The sequence below is a fragment of the Anas platyrhynchos genome, chromosome 23 (assembly GCF_047663525.1).
Source record: "Anas platyrhynchos isolate ZD024472 breed Pekin duck chromosome 23, IASCAAS_PekinDuck_T2T, whole genome shotgun sequence".
Lineage (NCBI taxonomy): Eukaryota > Metazoa > Chordata > Aves > Anseriformes > Anatidae > Anas > Anas platyrhynchos.
The window spans coordinates 3,110,337-3,125,861 of NC_092609.1; the positions used below are offsets into that span (position 1 = coordinate 3,110,337).

The 15,525-nt window shown below is 48.5% G+C and overlaps 1 protein-coding gene across 2 annotated transcripts in view; it reads left to right on the forward strand.

Moving 5' to 3' along the window:
• DPYSL2 (dihydropyrimidinase like 2) overlaps positions 1–15,525 on the forward strand; it is a 52,672-nt gene that overhangs the window by 33,754 nt on the left and 3,393 nt on the right. For both annotated transcript variants that reach the window (XM_038166828.2, XM_038166829.2), the window contains 8 exons: positions 949–1,029; positions 1,904–1,972; positions 6,422–6,542; positions 9,528–9,684; positions 9,848–9,989; positions 10,664–10,834; positions 13,725–13,904; positions 15,349–15,514. In XM_038166828.2, coding sequence (XP_038022756.1) covers positions 949–1,029; positions 1,904–1,972; positions 6,422–6,542; positions 9,528–9,684; positions 9,848–9,989; positions 10,664–10,834; positions 13,725–13,904; positions 15,349–15,514 — 1,087 coding nt within the window. The remainder of the gene's footprint in view (positions 1–948; positions 1,030–1,903; positions 1,973–6,421; positions 6,543–9,527; positions 9,685–9,847; positions 9,990–10,663; positions 10,835–13,724; positions 13,905–15,348; positions 15,515–15,525) is intronic.

A 15,525-nucleotide genomic window follows, 5' to 3' on the forward strand; every position in this document is an offset into this window, starting at 1 on the left:
TAAACAAGAAACAAAAAAACCCTGAAAGTCTTGGCTGGGGAGAGTAATGGTAAAACTCTCACTTGGAGGGAACTAAAGTTTTATTCCCACTCCTTTAGTGTGGAAGCAATGGCAGTTTGATAAATTGCTGCTTTCTGCCTTGACACAGGGCAAGCCAGAGATCTCTGGCATAAATTGTGCTTGTGTTTGTAAGCTGAAATGGAGCCTGGTCCTGAAAGAGGGGGTTCTGGCTTTAGCCTTAGAATCACTGGGACCTTAAAAAGGAATTGCCCTCCTGTTTGCTCCTCGAGTGGCTACATCTGAGCACCATTTAATTGTTTAGATGGGTAGTTTATGTTTCTAAATGTGGTGGGAGGAGAGGAATGCCTGGGAGCCATTTGGAGCGGTGTGGGAGGCAGTGGTGTATGGCAGTCATCTCTAATGACTGGTAGGCATTTTAATGAGCCACCATTGACTGAGCAGGTTATGGGTTTGTCAACCTGAGCCCTCTCAAGCTGGTTGGTGGAGTGGGAAACCACAGTGCCTGTCCCAGCAGTGAGCGGGGTGGGCACAGGGTCTTCATAAAAATCAGGCACAAGGGTTTTTTCTGTGCTGGGCACCAGTAAATGAAGGCATGGAACAAGTAAAACGCTGTGAGCTCCTTAAAATCACTCCTTGCAATTGCTGTTTCTTTCTCCAGTGTGTGTGCTAGAAAACCCAAACGCTGGTGTTTGAATATTGCTTCTTACAACAGCAATAGTATTCAACCGTAACGATGGGGAAATCTATTTGTAGGGGGAGAAAATGGATCAAAATGTATCCAGCAAACAACATCTTACCTTTCTTAATGCTTCCCTGTCTCTTTTCTGTTCTGCACAATTCTGTATGCTAAAGGAGATCTGATATATGGATACAGAGACCTGAGGGTGCACTTGGGGTGTATTGTGATGTGTGTTTTCTGTCTTCCAGATATACGAGGTCCTGAGCGTAATTCGGGATATTGGTGCGACAGCTCAAGTGCATGCTGAGAATGGTGACATCATTGCTGAGGTATCTCGTGTTTATTCTGTGGATTGTTAACTTCAAAATGCTGGGAGGGGTTTAAACACTGGATTCCTTTTTGCAAACAGAAAATCCTGGAGGCATTTAAAAGCACAGCAGTGTCAAGGATGCAAGCAGAGCAGTGCATCAAATGCCATCCCCTTCACTGTCAGTAATAATTCAGGTTTTTGTGGCAATTTTCAGCCTGTGGTGGGTGTCAGCCCTCTCTGTCTGTCTGTCCATAACAGAAAGTCTCACTGCGTGCTGAAAAATGCTCTGCAATAACTTCGAGCAGGGGAGTGGGAAGGAAAATAACTTCCTACAATATCTGGGATGCTGGCGTTTGGGATCCATTAAACAGCAAAGAAGAAGAGATGTTATTAATGCATTTGGATGTAATCTGATCTCCAGATCATTTTATACGTTATGCCTCAAGCATGCACAACTTGGTGGTGCAAAGGATTCCTTCATTGCCTGGCTGGTGAAAAGACCACCTGAGTCTTGGAGCCCACTGGCCTGCAGTTGCAGGATGATCTTTGCAGGAGATACTGTTTTTCCGCATCTCAAAGATTATTTTATAGACACAAATGAGGAGTGAAAGTTGAGGAGCTGTGAACCCAATGTGAAACAAATCAAAATAAAAGGCTTCCCTGACCTCCTGTGAACAAATCAGCAAGGGTTTTGTAGAGCTCTGGTTATTCTCAACAGTGGAAGTTGGACAGAACTCTGTTTTTAAGGCCCTTATGTAAAGCCCCATGTGACCGTCAGCGAGCGCAGATGCCTAGGATCTCACTTGTACCTCTTACAAACAGCTGTGTTTGCTGCAAGAAAAACACACGCTGCTTTAAATCTTTTCTTCTGCTCTTTTTTCTCTCTGCCTTAGGAGCAGCAAAGGATCCTGGAACTGGGAATCACAGGCCCTGAAGGGCATGTGTTGAGCAGACCTGAAGAGGTGAGAACGCCTTCCCATTTACTCCCCAGTTTGTATCATTCCTGCATTGCCACCAGGTAGTTCCTATTGGGATGAATTTGTTCACAAACAAGGTTTCATCCTGGCTATAAACAGCATTGCTGCATGGGGGGAGGGAAGAGGCTAAAAGGCTTCTAGGGACTGAGTAGGAACTACTCCATTCTACAGACTTGACCACTATGGGTAATTCTGAGTAATTGAGGAACCCCCTCAGCTTCTCTGCTGGAGAGAGGGACACATTCAGGAAGTAATGTTTCCACCCTAAGGTTTGATTTACCCTCTGGAGATGGACATCTCTTTCTGCTGGTTGTTGGAGAGGGTGTGTCTTTGCTTGCACAACAGATACTTAAAATAAAAAGAGATGAATTTGAGTCACAGAGCCCATGAGTGCTCAAAACACAGAGAGTTGTACTTAGCACATCTTCAGTTCAGCCCTTTGATAGCTCAAACTGGATTTGTACGTTAGGGGCTGTAGAAAATGTTGTGCTAGGTCCTCTGTGTGCAGACAGGGCAGCAGGAAGACCACGGTCTGCCTTGATTCAGCTGCTAATCTGAACATGCTCAGATGGGGTCCCTGAAGAATTTCTGATGGTTTGGTCTTTAAAGAGCTAGACCATAAAGTTTTTGTAGTTTCCATCACTTTTAGTAAGTGTTTTGCATGAGTAAAGACTTCAGAATTTGGGTTTATGTAGGCGGGATTCTGCCACTTTATTTCCTAGATCCCATGCCTTGGTTTTCTCTTAGTCCTTATCTTATCAAGGTTTACTTTGAATCAGTGGAAGATTTTTATATATGCCCGAATCCTGACATTCTGTTTTAGGTGCTTGTGTACTTTCCATTGTATTTGGTCATTTGATGAACATTTTACAGTTGGTGGATTTTCAACACTGAAGGACTAAATGAGTTGCTGAAGGCACAGAAGATGTGTACCAGAGAGGGGAGCTAATTCCCAGCTCCCAGGCTATTACTTCAGCATACCTAACCTCCATCCTTTCCGTTGATTTCTCTAGGGTCACGTGCCCCTATCCCATTTATCTCATTCCTTCTGTCCCCTTAAAAGGAGTCCTGTGAGTAAGGACAAGCTCAAAACTTTCAGATTGGTTCCCACCGCGTTCTTTGTGTCTTGTCTTTCAGTATCTTTGAGCTAGACATCTCACCGTGGCACCACGGCTTTGTGGAGTCCATCCATTATGCACAAGAAATTATTTTTGTTCCTCTAAGATACCGGGGCTGTGCTGACTGCCAGATGTGGTCCTGCTGGAAGCTGAGCGTGTGAGATCATTCGCACATGCCCTTCATGCTCCCTCTCCGTTTCCTCCCCTTGATTCAGACAAGCAGCGTCCAGAGACATTTCAGTAGGAGTATAAATCACTCCGTTGCTGCAGGCAGAAAGAAAAAAAACAAACGCTCGGCTTGGGCAGTGTGCGAATCCTCCCAGAAGTTGTGTTTGGCTGCAGGAGCTGGGAGTTTTTGCTTCCTGGAAGTTGCAAGCAAACGCTTGCACTGAGCCTCCCCCCCCCACCTACCCCCACGTTTTTATTGTCAGACATTTCAGCAAGCAGCAGGAGAGCAGGAACAGACGCCACTCAGACACTCGGGGCTCATCTGTGGAGCACCCCTAAACTTTTGTGGACTTCAAAGAAAAGCTGCTCCTTGTCTTGAAGGATCTGGCTGTCAAATTAGTCTGGCTACTTCAAAGATCGCCATTAGCGGAGGGGGAGCTTTTAAGAGCGAACTGTGCGGTTCCCTGGCTTTGTTTGTTTGTTCCATCTGTCTCCTGCACTGGGCAGAAATGTGCTCTTTCACCACGGACGCAGCAAGGCTGCCTGAGGACACGTGGCGAGGATCAGGGGAGCCTCTTCCAGTGTCACCAGGCAGCCTCGGTGCAGCTGAACTCAGCTGTGCCGTCAGTGGAAGCGCTTGGTCCAAATTCTCCTCCTTTAAAGTCCTAGGAAACAGAGCAGGAAACGATGTCATCTGCTTCCCTCCCCTCCTGTTCCCCGACGCAGTCGTGTTTTTAAAAACACGCAGTTCTCTTCAAGCTGGCCGATGACAAAGGCCAGATCCTGAGGGCGGCAGCAGCTTCGTAATTCCTCTTAACCTCAGGAGGAGCCGATGTTTCTTGCTGTTCCTCTGGAGGGCTGGTAAATGCTAAATTGGCTTCTCACACTGCCCCTTACGGCGTGTAAAGCCTGTCCTAAGGACTTCATGGTGCTTGTCATCTTGCTAAAGATCCACTTCATTCAGAGCTTCCCCTACAGCGCAGCAGCAGGAGTTGTTCCCACTGCCCCTTGCAGAGCTCTGGGTCAGGGCCATGTTGAACAAAACCAAAATGTTGGTTAAATCAAAAGCCCTGCAGAATTCAATGAGATGTGTGTCTGAGTGAAGCAAGCAGCGTCTGACCATGTGTGTTTGTGTCTCACTCAGAGCATGCACATCTTCTGAACTTCTGGGTTGAGCAGAAGGCCCGAATTAAGGCTTGCATTTCACTGCTGCCTCACCTCACCTCAGTAACCTGGGTTTAGCCAAGGTGACAGCATCCAGCACTTGGTCCCAGCCAGCAAAGGAAACCTGTCCTACACCACCACCCCAAGGCAGCATCACCCCATGGCTTGCTGTAAAACCCTCCCCCTCATAGCAGGGATCGTTCAGCGATGACTTTTCAGCGTGATCCGTCATTTTTTTGTTTTCATTTTAGCCACAAAAACGCTGAAAGCCCGAGCAGTCCAAGTGCTCCAGGAAACGTCTTTTTTTTTTCCAAGAGAACTGCTGTGCTAGGGCTTCTGATGCATGCTGGTAATTGCAAACATTCCCCTTTGGACTCGTCGTTGGGTTATTGTTATGTGCCTGTCACCATAGCATCTGGGCACAAGGCATGAATTCAGCAGCCTCCTTCTGCACAGAAAATATTCTTTTCCTGCTCTAGCAGTTGCTTAAAGGCATTTCGGTCAAAAGCCTGGAGATGCAGACTTCTATCCCTGCTTTGGAGGTGAGGAAACTAAGGCACGATGTGGAAATGGACAGAGCTGCGTGTGCCTGCTTTACGTGGGCAGCTGGCAACGTGATGCCATTGCCTGGAAACGTTTCCCCATCTGACTTCTCTCCTCGCTTCTCAGGAGGGACAATTTTGGTTTTCTTGGCTCTTCCCTTCAGCTTCCCTCTTTTCTGCAAGTGCTGCTGACTGTGGCTTGCTGCAGTGGAGTAACTCCCTTCCTTGCAGCCTTTTCCACTTGGGTGGGGCAGCTGGGCCAGAAAATGTCCCCATGGTGGCAGTGGCACATCCCCACTGCCTGGGGAGGGTTAGTCACAAGCCCCCGGGGTGGGGACAGGCTAGGGTTTTAACCCTTTTGGTGCTTGAAACCAACCTGCTGAGTTTGGGGGCTGGTTTTCTTCTAAAAACTCCCACCTGGCCTTGTGTTGTTTTCCTCGAGCAGCCCGGCTGCCAGCAGAGCAGTACCAGGTGGGAGCAGAGCTGTTCTGGGCACTTGGGCATCCGTGTGCCAAGTACAGTGCCCTAAGGTGACAGATCCTTAATTTCAGGTATTCCTGCAGCAGACCGAGCTAGGAGCCAGCAGCCAGCACGTCCTGATCCTGGGACTGGTGCTGGTTTGCTGCTCTTGGCCTGAGATAAGGCACTGCAGAGCAGATTTCAGACTGTGCCAGGCCCGTGGGAGGTGCTGGTAACCTCTTGCTTTTGGAAATCAAGTGGCTGGTGGCTTGGAGCTTCAGTTGCCTTTGCTGTTCTCTTGCAAGATGTCTGTGGTACTGCAGTTCTTCATAGCAGCAGGCACAGTGAGCATGACTCCCTTGTTAAATCCATCAGTTGGACTGCTTTGATTAGAAAATGTGATCTGTGAAAGTCCTGCTCACGTTCATTCGAAGACGAGATAGAAAGCGGTGTCTCAGTCTCGCTGGGGCTCGCTCTCTGCACGTGCAAGAAAAAAAGAGTTGCTTTATGGGGTGGCTCACACTCTGTCAGATCCCGAGCCAGATGCTGTGGTGGAGGGTACAATTTAGAAGGCTTGTTTGCAAACGTGGCTTACCAGAATATGTGGCTACAGCATCTCTCTTCCGTGCGGGCTGGAACATGAATAGTTCTGCTGAGTTAACATTTCGTTGGTTATTTTTGCCTAGGTTAAAGAAGGGGCTTAATCATACTGACCCCGAGCACCTGGAGTGTTATTTTAGGATTTAGGCTGCTTGGAGGGAATCTCTGAAGCAGCCTGGGAGAAAAGGTAGTAGAGAGACAGGACTGGAGCTCGGTGCCGTTTTAATTACCCTAATTGCACTGTACATTTTTCCAGCTCAGATTTGGAAAGGTGGAAACTCTCCTCTCACCCTGCACGCCCTGTGACCCTGTGGAGGAGGATGGGGGAGCCAGGGGAGTTAGGAGGATGCTCCCGCTGACTTGCTGCTGCCTTTGTTTTGCAGGTGGAGGCAGAAGCTGTGAACCGGGCAATAACCATCGCCAACCAAACCAACTGCCCCCTGTACATCACCAAGGTGATGAGCAAAAGTGCCGCTGATGTCATTGCTCAGGCCAGGAAAAAGGGTAAGCCAACTCCCCTGGATGGAAGCACCCTACCAGCTCATGCTGTTCAACTCCTTGCCAACACAAGCTTCATCCCTCCGGGAGAGGTTTCTTTTTCCAGTGTTACGTCCAGGCTCTTTTTCAAAAGGTCCCCAACAAGTGCTTCTGTCTGATCTCCCCCAGACAGGGGCTGTAGCAGTGCCAGGAGCTGTTTCTTTAGTTCAGCCTGGAGGCTCTCTCTTCACACCCATCCTACTACATCGAGCCATGTGCCTTCGTGTTATCGCAGAGCAATTCCCTGCTGTCTGCACTTAACAAATCTCCATGGAGACTGCAAGCAGTGTCCTCTGTCCAGCTGCTGTGCTCTTCCTTTGGTGCTTTCTGCTGAACTGCTCCCGGGGTCAGAAGTGATTCTAAGAGCCCTGACTGAGGTCTTTGGCTCGCGAGCCCTGCTGGAGTTAGTTGGAGGAGCTGAAGTGCTTCCAGCTGTCCACTGTGCTCCTTGCCTGTGAAATGGATGCTGTGCTGTAACAGCCCGGCATCCAGGCAGGAGTTGGGCTCATTAGTCTGGGTTTGGCTGGGAATTTTAATTGCCCCTGATAACGCTGCCTGAGGATGCTGCAGGAAGCAAGGCTCAGACCTGCCTTGGGTGCTGCTGCCTCGTGGCTCCTCTCTCTCAGTGAGGTATGAAAGAGCTTCATGACTCTAAACGATGCAGTGACTTCTGCCAGGTCCTGACTGTGCTGTCTTGCCCCCAAGAAACGAGGGTTACAAAGCACAGAGCGCGCCTGTCTCCCCGCTTCTGTGACTAAACCCTTCATTTCTATTTAAAGTGCTCTGGGTGGGTGAGTAAGCAGGAGGGATCATTTTCCCCCTCCTTTCCACAGAAGGGGTGCATTTAATTTGGTGCAGTCTAAATAAGCCCGAGTAGATACACAAATGACATCACTTTCCATCTGAGCGTTTGGTGCTAGAAGAGCTCATTTCCTACTGCAGCAAACGGATTTGGGTTTGTGTATGAGCTCAGAAGTGTTTGGATCCCATAATTCCTGCTAAGTGAGTTCAGAGCTGGTAAGAGAAACTGATCTCCGAGGCATCCCTTTCTGTTCATGGTGTGGAAGCAGCTCGAGCTGTTTGGGATGAACTGTCCTCTGCTAGCTCCGTTAGTGGAGGTCACTCTGAAACGAGATGTGATGACATGGCAGAGTGGCTGCATGGTGCACTGCCATACAGAACAACTTGATCCCATAAGCCAGGGAAGCATCCTTTGTTTTTTCTAGATAAAGGACTGGAGACACACAGACCACAGAGATGCAGCATCAACAACAGCACCTTCCTGCCCTCACTGTCCTCAGACCACTAGCTGAAGGGTAGTCGTAGGGGTTGGGATAACAGACCACACACTTTCTTCACAAAAACCATAAAACAACCTGCTGTGGCTGGGGGTTGGCCTGTCTGAGAGGTGCTGGGATGCTCCCAGGTGACTGACCCGCAGAGCTCACTTCACTCAGCATCCTGAGTGCACTAGAGTGTGCAGTTTTCCTTCAGTTTGCATTTTCTCCTTATAAGGAGAATTTGGGGTAAAAATGGCACGCCATTCTCTGCTCCTTTATGTAAGTAATTCAATTTAAATGCTGTGTGTTACCCAACTGGGTAGCCCAGGAGGGCCACACACACTACCCTTGCCCTCCCAAGCAACAGAAGAAACAGAGCTGAAGACTCTCCAAAGCAAAAACAAAACCGAATTGATTCGCTAAAATGGAAAAAAACGACTGTTATTTAAAGCCAGATGTTCCCAGTGGCATTTGTATGGAGGAGATTCCCTGCAGGCCCTGTCATTGGCGGATCTGGGAGCTCAAAACATTGCTCCCTGCAGAACAATCCTCCCAATGTATCGGCCCACAACAGGCCTCCCATTAATAGCCAGCGTGTGTTTCGCCTTGTTCTGATTTCATAACCCTATTTGTGGCAAGTGATGTCACGCGGCCTCTTCCTCTGCTGGTGGATCCCCTCCGATAAAGCTGCTCCGACATCTCCTGCTTCGGTGTGGTCCTGGAAGCAGTGTGCAGCCTGCTAATGGATCCAGTTCTGCCTCACCAAACACACAAGCTCTTTCCCAGCTTGTTTAAGAGCCTAGCAGTGGTTTGAACACGGTGGTGAAAGGTTGTGTTTCTGCACTCTGCATGGCGAGGTAAGGCCCTGCTGGCTGGCTCTTGCGTTGCCTTTGCCAGTCTTGTGCTTTTGAAGCCTTCAGCATTAACATTTTAGCCACCCACACTTTTTGCAGGCAGGTACATATACACAGAGCAGCCAGGCTCAGAAGGCAGCTGGGCAGGCCCCTAGCGGGGATTTGGGGAGCGTTTCATTTGGTGAGCAGATCTGCGGGGCTGCCAGCCTGCACCGCGTTTGAAGTTGCAGCATCTTGCAGCTGCTTGGTGTGCAGATGTTGCTGGTGCATTCCAGCATGCAAAAGCATCGTGGCCTTAAGGATCGGCTCTTCCTTCATGTGGTTCCAAAAATGCTAATAAAGAGGAAGGATGCACTGGTGGTTAGCGGACTGGACAGCGAGTCAGAAGATCTGAGTTCATTTCCTAATTCTGCCACAGATTTACCAGGAACCCTTGGGGAAATCACTCAGCTTCCCTGAGCTGTATTTGTGAGCCAGAAACGCTGCTGTTTGCTGTTTCTTCTCAGCAATGTGCTCTCCGCAGGCAGTAAACTTCCCACGGAGGAATTGTATCTGGTCTGTGCACAGAGCCTGCTCCAAAATCAGCCTTGTTAGATCCACCCAGCCTTGTTAGATCCTTTGTGGCTGTACATTTATAAAAATATTGCAGGTGCCTTTTTTGTTCCTTCCTTTTCTTCCTTTCCCTCTGGACCAGGCTGTGTCTCCTCACACTTACAGTTCCCCTCAGCCTCTTTCATGAGGTTCTTAGCCCAGAATCCAACACAGTGAATCTTTGGACATTTCTTGGTGCTCACCATGCCTGTGTTCCCCCCCTGTAGGCACTGTGGTGTATGGGGAGCCCATCACAGCCAGCCTGGGTACTGACGGATCTCATTACTGGAGCAAGAATTGGGCCAAGGCGGCAGCTTTTGTCACTTCCCCACCGCTGAGTCCTGACCCAACCACTCCTGATTTTCTCAACTCACTACTGTCCTGGTGAGTAGAGCTCTTTGTGTTCTTACAAGATATGTTTCATCCCGAGACAAAGGGATTATAAAAATAATAGCCATTGTTGGCAGCTTGCAAAAGGGTGTTTTATCTTTAGTGGTAAACCCGTGACGATAAAATACCTTAAAAAGCTGTCCTTGTCTGTTTCCAGTGGAGACCTTCAAGTTACTGGCAGTGCCCACTGCACCTTCAACACTGCTCAGAAAGCTGTTGGGAAGGACAACTTCACCCTGATCCCCGAAGGAACCAACGGGACTGAAGAGAGGATGTCCATCATCTGGGACAAGGCTGTGGTATGTCCTGGGCTGATTGCGTTGTGGCAAGAAGGAAACTTGTTTAGGTTAAGCCACCCTTCCACTTATGATTCTGCAGACTTGAAAATCCAGCCTGTAAAGCATCCAGGCATGTAGCAAACGTTCACTTAACTAGTGAATGGTTGAACCTGTCTGCCAGTAGCAGAATGGTAATTGAGAGGAGCGTGCTGTGTGCCAGGTCTGGATCTTCTCCTTTTTTTTGTGTGTGTGCATGTGTCATGTCTGACTTCTGACCTAAAATTACCAGTCTGGCAAGGAGGAGCTGGAAGTCTGTTCATTATGTTCTGTTACCTCTTTTTGCACCTGTAAAATGTTGCTGATAAACGGATCAAGCAGGAGTTGTCACTCTCTTGAGTTAAAGTGGTGTGGCCAAACAGACAGAGTAATGAAAGGGGGGTTTGGTTCTGGTCCCTGCTGCACCCCAGCTGGGTGGGTGAGTGAGACAAGTTCCTTCCTTCTTCTCTGCAAGCAGACATTCAGAGCTGAAGGAGCTGCAGCAGTGTGTCGTGACCTCCTTGCAAAAGCTCGGTCCCTTTACTTGAGCTTTTTGCCCCACAGAGCTCATTGGGAATCTGCTTTTGATGCTTCTGCCACCGGCTTTTTGGAGTGGTCCCCATCTGGCTAATGCAGTGCCTCCTTTTGTCTTTCCCCAGGTGACTGGCAAGATGGATGAGAACCAGTTTGTTGCTGTGACCAGCACAAACGCAGCTAAAATCTTCAACCTGTACCCACGGAAGGGCCGTATCGCAGTGGGCTCCGATGCTGATTTGGTTATCTGGGATCCTGACAGTGTCAAGACAATCTCTGCCAAGACTCATAACATAGTAAGGATGTTTTTTATGATACGAGCTCTGCTGCTCATTTCCTCCTGTCTCCCTTTAGACTATGCTGACAAGAACCAGAGCTCGTGACAACTGAGGGTTGTTTTTTTCCCCATGCCCCAAGCCCTGTCTGGTCTTACACCCAGCACAGCTCAGTTCTGTGCGCAGACGGAGAGGTGACTGAGCCCACAGCTGCAATCACATGAACACCCAGATATTTCCCTCGGAGCAAAGTGCTGGTTGGCTCTTTCTGAGCGTCAGACGTGCAGATCTGAGCACACAGAGAGCTCTTCAAATCTCTTAAAATGCCAAGAGGCCTCCTATCACGACGTGTCATTTATGACCTTTTGGCTGCCTAGCAGTGGGAATGGGACTGCGCCTTTTCTCCTTGCAGTTAGTGCAGCGTGCCAGCTCCTGGCCACCTTAGCTGCAGATTTGATCCAGGTCAGTGAGTCTGAGTAGATTTACACCACGTACTGACCTGGCTCTGATTGCTCCAGGCCTCTGGCAGTGTTCAGGCTTTGCTGCAGATGTCCTGCCCCCTGGCAGTGGTGAGGAGCAGGATTAGTTGTGTGATGGAGGCCCAGAAGTTGGTGAGTACCCACCAGGAGAAGGGAGGTGGAGAAATACCTACTGCAGGCACTGTGAGCTGGCTGAATCCACAGGGGTCTGTGCGTGGAGTCAGACAGGATGTTATTGATTGGCACAGGGCAGCTCCCACACTAACCAGCCCCTTTTTCTTTTATGGCTTTGTGGCAGCACCATTGGAGGCACTGTTTGCCTGTGGTTCCCAGCAGCGTCCCAGCCCTTACACCTCGCTCCTCCAGCAAAAAACCTTTCCCACCCTGTGCAAAATGGCAGAAAGGTCCCAGCACAAAGGGATGCTGGGAGCCTCCCTGTGCCATTCCGGCACTGTCTCAGAGAAAGCAACCTCTGTTTGCATTTGTTGACAACTTGTTTCATTGCTGGCGATGAACCTATGGAATGTTTCCCTGGAAAAAACTCCTTGTTCTGTTTTCCATGAATGCTCTCATTCACTCTGGAGCTGAAGGAGCAAAATTTTCTTCCACACTTTGGATCCCTGGGCACATTCACAAAGGAACTTTTTTTTTTTAAAGGTTTGGTTCTCTTCCCTGTGACTTAACTCTGTGTCAGAATTGGTCACAGATGGCCTGGATTCATCCTGCCCCTGCTTAGACTTTGAGCAGAGGCATCCAGACTCAGAAGTCTGGCTGCTTTAATCACCTTAGAGGTGCTTCCAGCTTCATCACCTCCAGTCTGGAAAGGAATGGCTTGCTCATTAGCAGAGGGAGCTGAATTGTTTGCTGTTAGGTGCTGAATTTAGTGTCCAAACCTGGGTTTGTGCTTATGGGAGCTGACCAGCTCGAAGAGCTGGAAGTAGCTTGCTGGATTGAATGTTTGACAGCCGTTGCCATTTAATGGCTGTTGATTTTAGCAAATGAATTGGACTGTTTAAAATCTCCTAACATAAATTTCAGAGACCTAATCTTTTGTGGAGATGCCTCAGTACAGTCAGGTTTGACTGCGTGCCACCTCCAGGTTTTGCCATAGGTCTCAGAGCTAGGCTGAAGGGCGGCTGGATCCACCCTGGAGTCACTGCTCAGAAAGGGTTTTAGGCTAAAGACTGCAATTCCGCTGGGACTCCTGCAAGTTCAGACGTGGTGCCAAGACTGGGGAGGATGAAGGGCTCTCTTTCAAGTGGTTTGTTAGAGCTCAAAGGGCTGTTGAACAAGCAGCAACTTTTTTTCTTACAGGTCCAGCTTTTCACCTCTTCACCTCTCATTGCATTGCCTGTCAGAGCTGGCATTGCACCTGTTGGGGTGTTTCTGTGTGTCTCACACTGCACACCAGCCCTGTATCAGAGAAGAAATCATTACATGGGATGCCCAGAGAGTCAAGGCATCCTCCTTTGATCAAGAATAAAACAAAAGGCCCTTTGAAAGGCAGGGCAAGCGGTTGCTGCGACACAGGGCTCCATGCTGATTATGTGGCAGCAGATGATTGTAACATTTTTAAATGCTAGAGCAACATGCAAACATTTTCCAAGAATTCACACCGCTGTTGCCACTGTCTGGCAAGGAAACATGAGGAGCTAGGGAGGGAGACGGTGTTGTTCTTGGAACAGCCTAATTCATAAGTTTCTAACCAAGCCTCCTCCTTTGCCACCACAACTTTTTTCTTGCTGGACCCGGTTTGCTGTCGGTTTAACCGCCATTCTAGCTAACTGTAAATCTGCAGTCAGGCCTACCCATACTTATAACACACTCCAAGATCAAACTCTGTCATTAACTCAGTAAAAAAGCCCTGGGTTTGTCTCAGAGCTGATCACCAGAGTACGAGTCCCCAAATAACATGGTTGGAGTGCATCTCGTTCCAGGATGTTCCTGGGTGGGACATTTACCCGCCATTCCTTTAAAACTTCCCTTTTTTTCCATGGTGTGATGTTTCAGATCCTATTAATCGAGGATGAGCAATCCCGTTAGAGTAAAACAAGGTTGGCCTGGTCCCTGACCCATCAGCAAAACGCTTTTTTGAAATACATTTTTAAAAAATTACCATAATTTTTCATATGAAACCCAGATAAAACTTTATTTGACTCTTCAATCCCATTCAGCTCAGGAAGGATAGGTGCCTAAATCCATTTTGATGGGTACACTTCAAAGTATTTGCATTTGAAACTGGATTTTCTCTGTAAGAATCTTCGCAAAGAACATTGTGCATGAGTAAATCCTCAATAACTTTAACTGCTATTGGGTTTGCTTCCATCTGTCCTCAAAACCTGGGGAAATAGCATGGCTGGGGATGGCTAGTTAAAGCATGGCAGGCTTTGCTGGCACGAATTTGCATCACGTTGTCTTTTTGTCTGTTCCAGTCTCTGGAGTACAATATCTTTGAAGGCATGGAGTGCCGTGGGTCGCCCCTGGTGGTTATCAGCCAGGGGAAGATCGTGCTGGAAGATGGGAATCTCCACGTAACCGAGGGCTCCGGGCGGTATATCCCCAGGAAACCTTTCCCTGACTTCGTTTACAAGCGCATCAAAGCAAGGAGCAGGGTGAGTAGAAGTGGCTGGATGCACATTTGTTGTGTCTCTGCAACCCCTGAGTTCAAGTGGGTGGAAAACAGATGCAATCCCCTGGCTCACTGAATATACAACACTTCGGCACCAGAAAATGCTCACTGGATAGGAGCCACGTTTATCTCATTCCTCTTTCATTTTTGCTATTTGCTTGAGTCATGACAGGAGTATGCTTTGTCTTCAGCTTGGATTTGCTGCAGATTTTATACTTCTGCTCCATAATTGTGCTCTGTCTTGGTGGCACCTGGACAGAGTGAGAACTGTCTGGTTTAGACATGAGTCAATCTGCAGATAACCCAGCAGGCTTCTCCTCCTACAGGAGAACCAAGAGAATTTACTGATAGCAGTTCTACATCAAACCTTTCAGCAACAGCTTAGAATTCTCATTTATTGTTAACGATACATTATGCTGCTTTCCCTTCTGTCAGATGCTCTTGTCTGGTGACTGGTGAGTCAGAGGCACAGCCCACTGCCTGGATAGAAGTGGGAATGTTTCTATTTTTAAGAGGCTAAAATTGTTGGAAGAGTGTTTTGGTAAAATACACCCAATCAAAACAGAAACCGCGTTTTGAAATGCCTTTAGTTGGTAAAAAGATGAGAGACAAGATGATGCCGAGCTCGGTTGCAATTTAGCTGCAGAGGATTTAAGAAGTTTATTTCCAGATGAAGTCAGATTTCTGAGGAGAAAGAGGTTTCCATGTCTGAGCTGTTGCCCTCTCCTGGACAAAACCAGAGCTGTTCCAGTTCTGCTGACCGTCGGTAGCCTGCACGTCCCTTGCAACTGATCTTTCCTTAATTGTTCTCCTGAGGAAATTACAAGTTATCAGTGTTACAAACACAAATAATTTAGCACTGCAGAGAACAGCTCTGTGATTTCTGCCGTGTTCTGGCCTCCTGCAGAACTGTGTCTCTGACCTATAAATCCAATTGGGCAGCATCTCAACTGGAATAATTGCATTTAACCCAATCTAAAGCTCTGAAGCCAGAGATGTGAGGCCAGCCTGATTTCTGTTTGCGCAGCCTTGGCTCTGGGTCAGCATCATTTCCCTTTTGGGGTGTGAGTAATAAGTTTCATTTGAGAGTTGTTGGGAGCCTTTAATACAGCAACAGGTAGGCTGAGATCATTAAAGGCAAGAGGTGGTGGTGCAGGGGAAGATCCAGGGCTGTCTGTGGGCTGCAAACACCCCTGAGCTGGGGCCACAACAGTCCCAAACATCTTTTATTTTAGCCACGCTGCTTAAGAGGCTGGCTACCACCCAGGGACCAGCCCAGAGGAGGTTTTGTGTGCTTTCAAATCCTCTTGCTAAAGATGAATATTGAAATTTGTGTGTCATTGGCTTAGCAGCAGCAGGCCAGCTGTCTAGGTCTGTTTTGAAGGCTGTTTTCACCCTGAAGGCTTCCCTGCTTCTGTGTGTTGCAGCTGGCTGAGCTGCGGGGTGTGCCTCGAGGCCTCTACGACGGGCCCGTCTGCGAAGTATCGGTGACGCCGAAGACCGTCACACCGGCGTCTTCAGCTAAGACATCTCCTGCCAAACAGCAGGCCCCACCCGTGAGGAACCTGCACCAGTCTGGGTTCAGCTTGTCTGGTACGTACTTG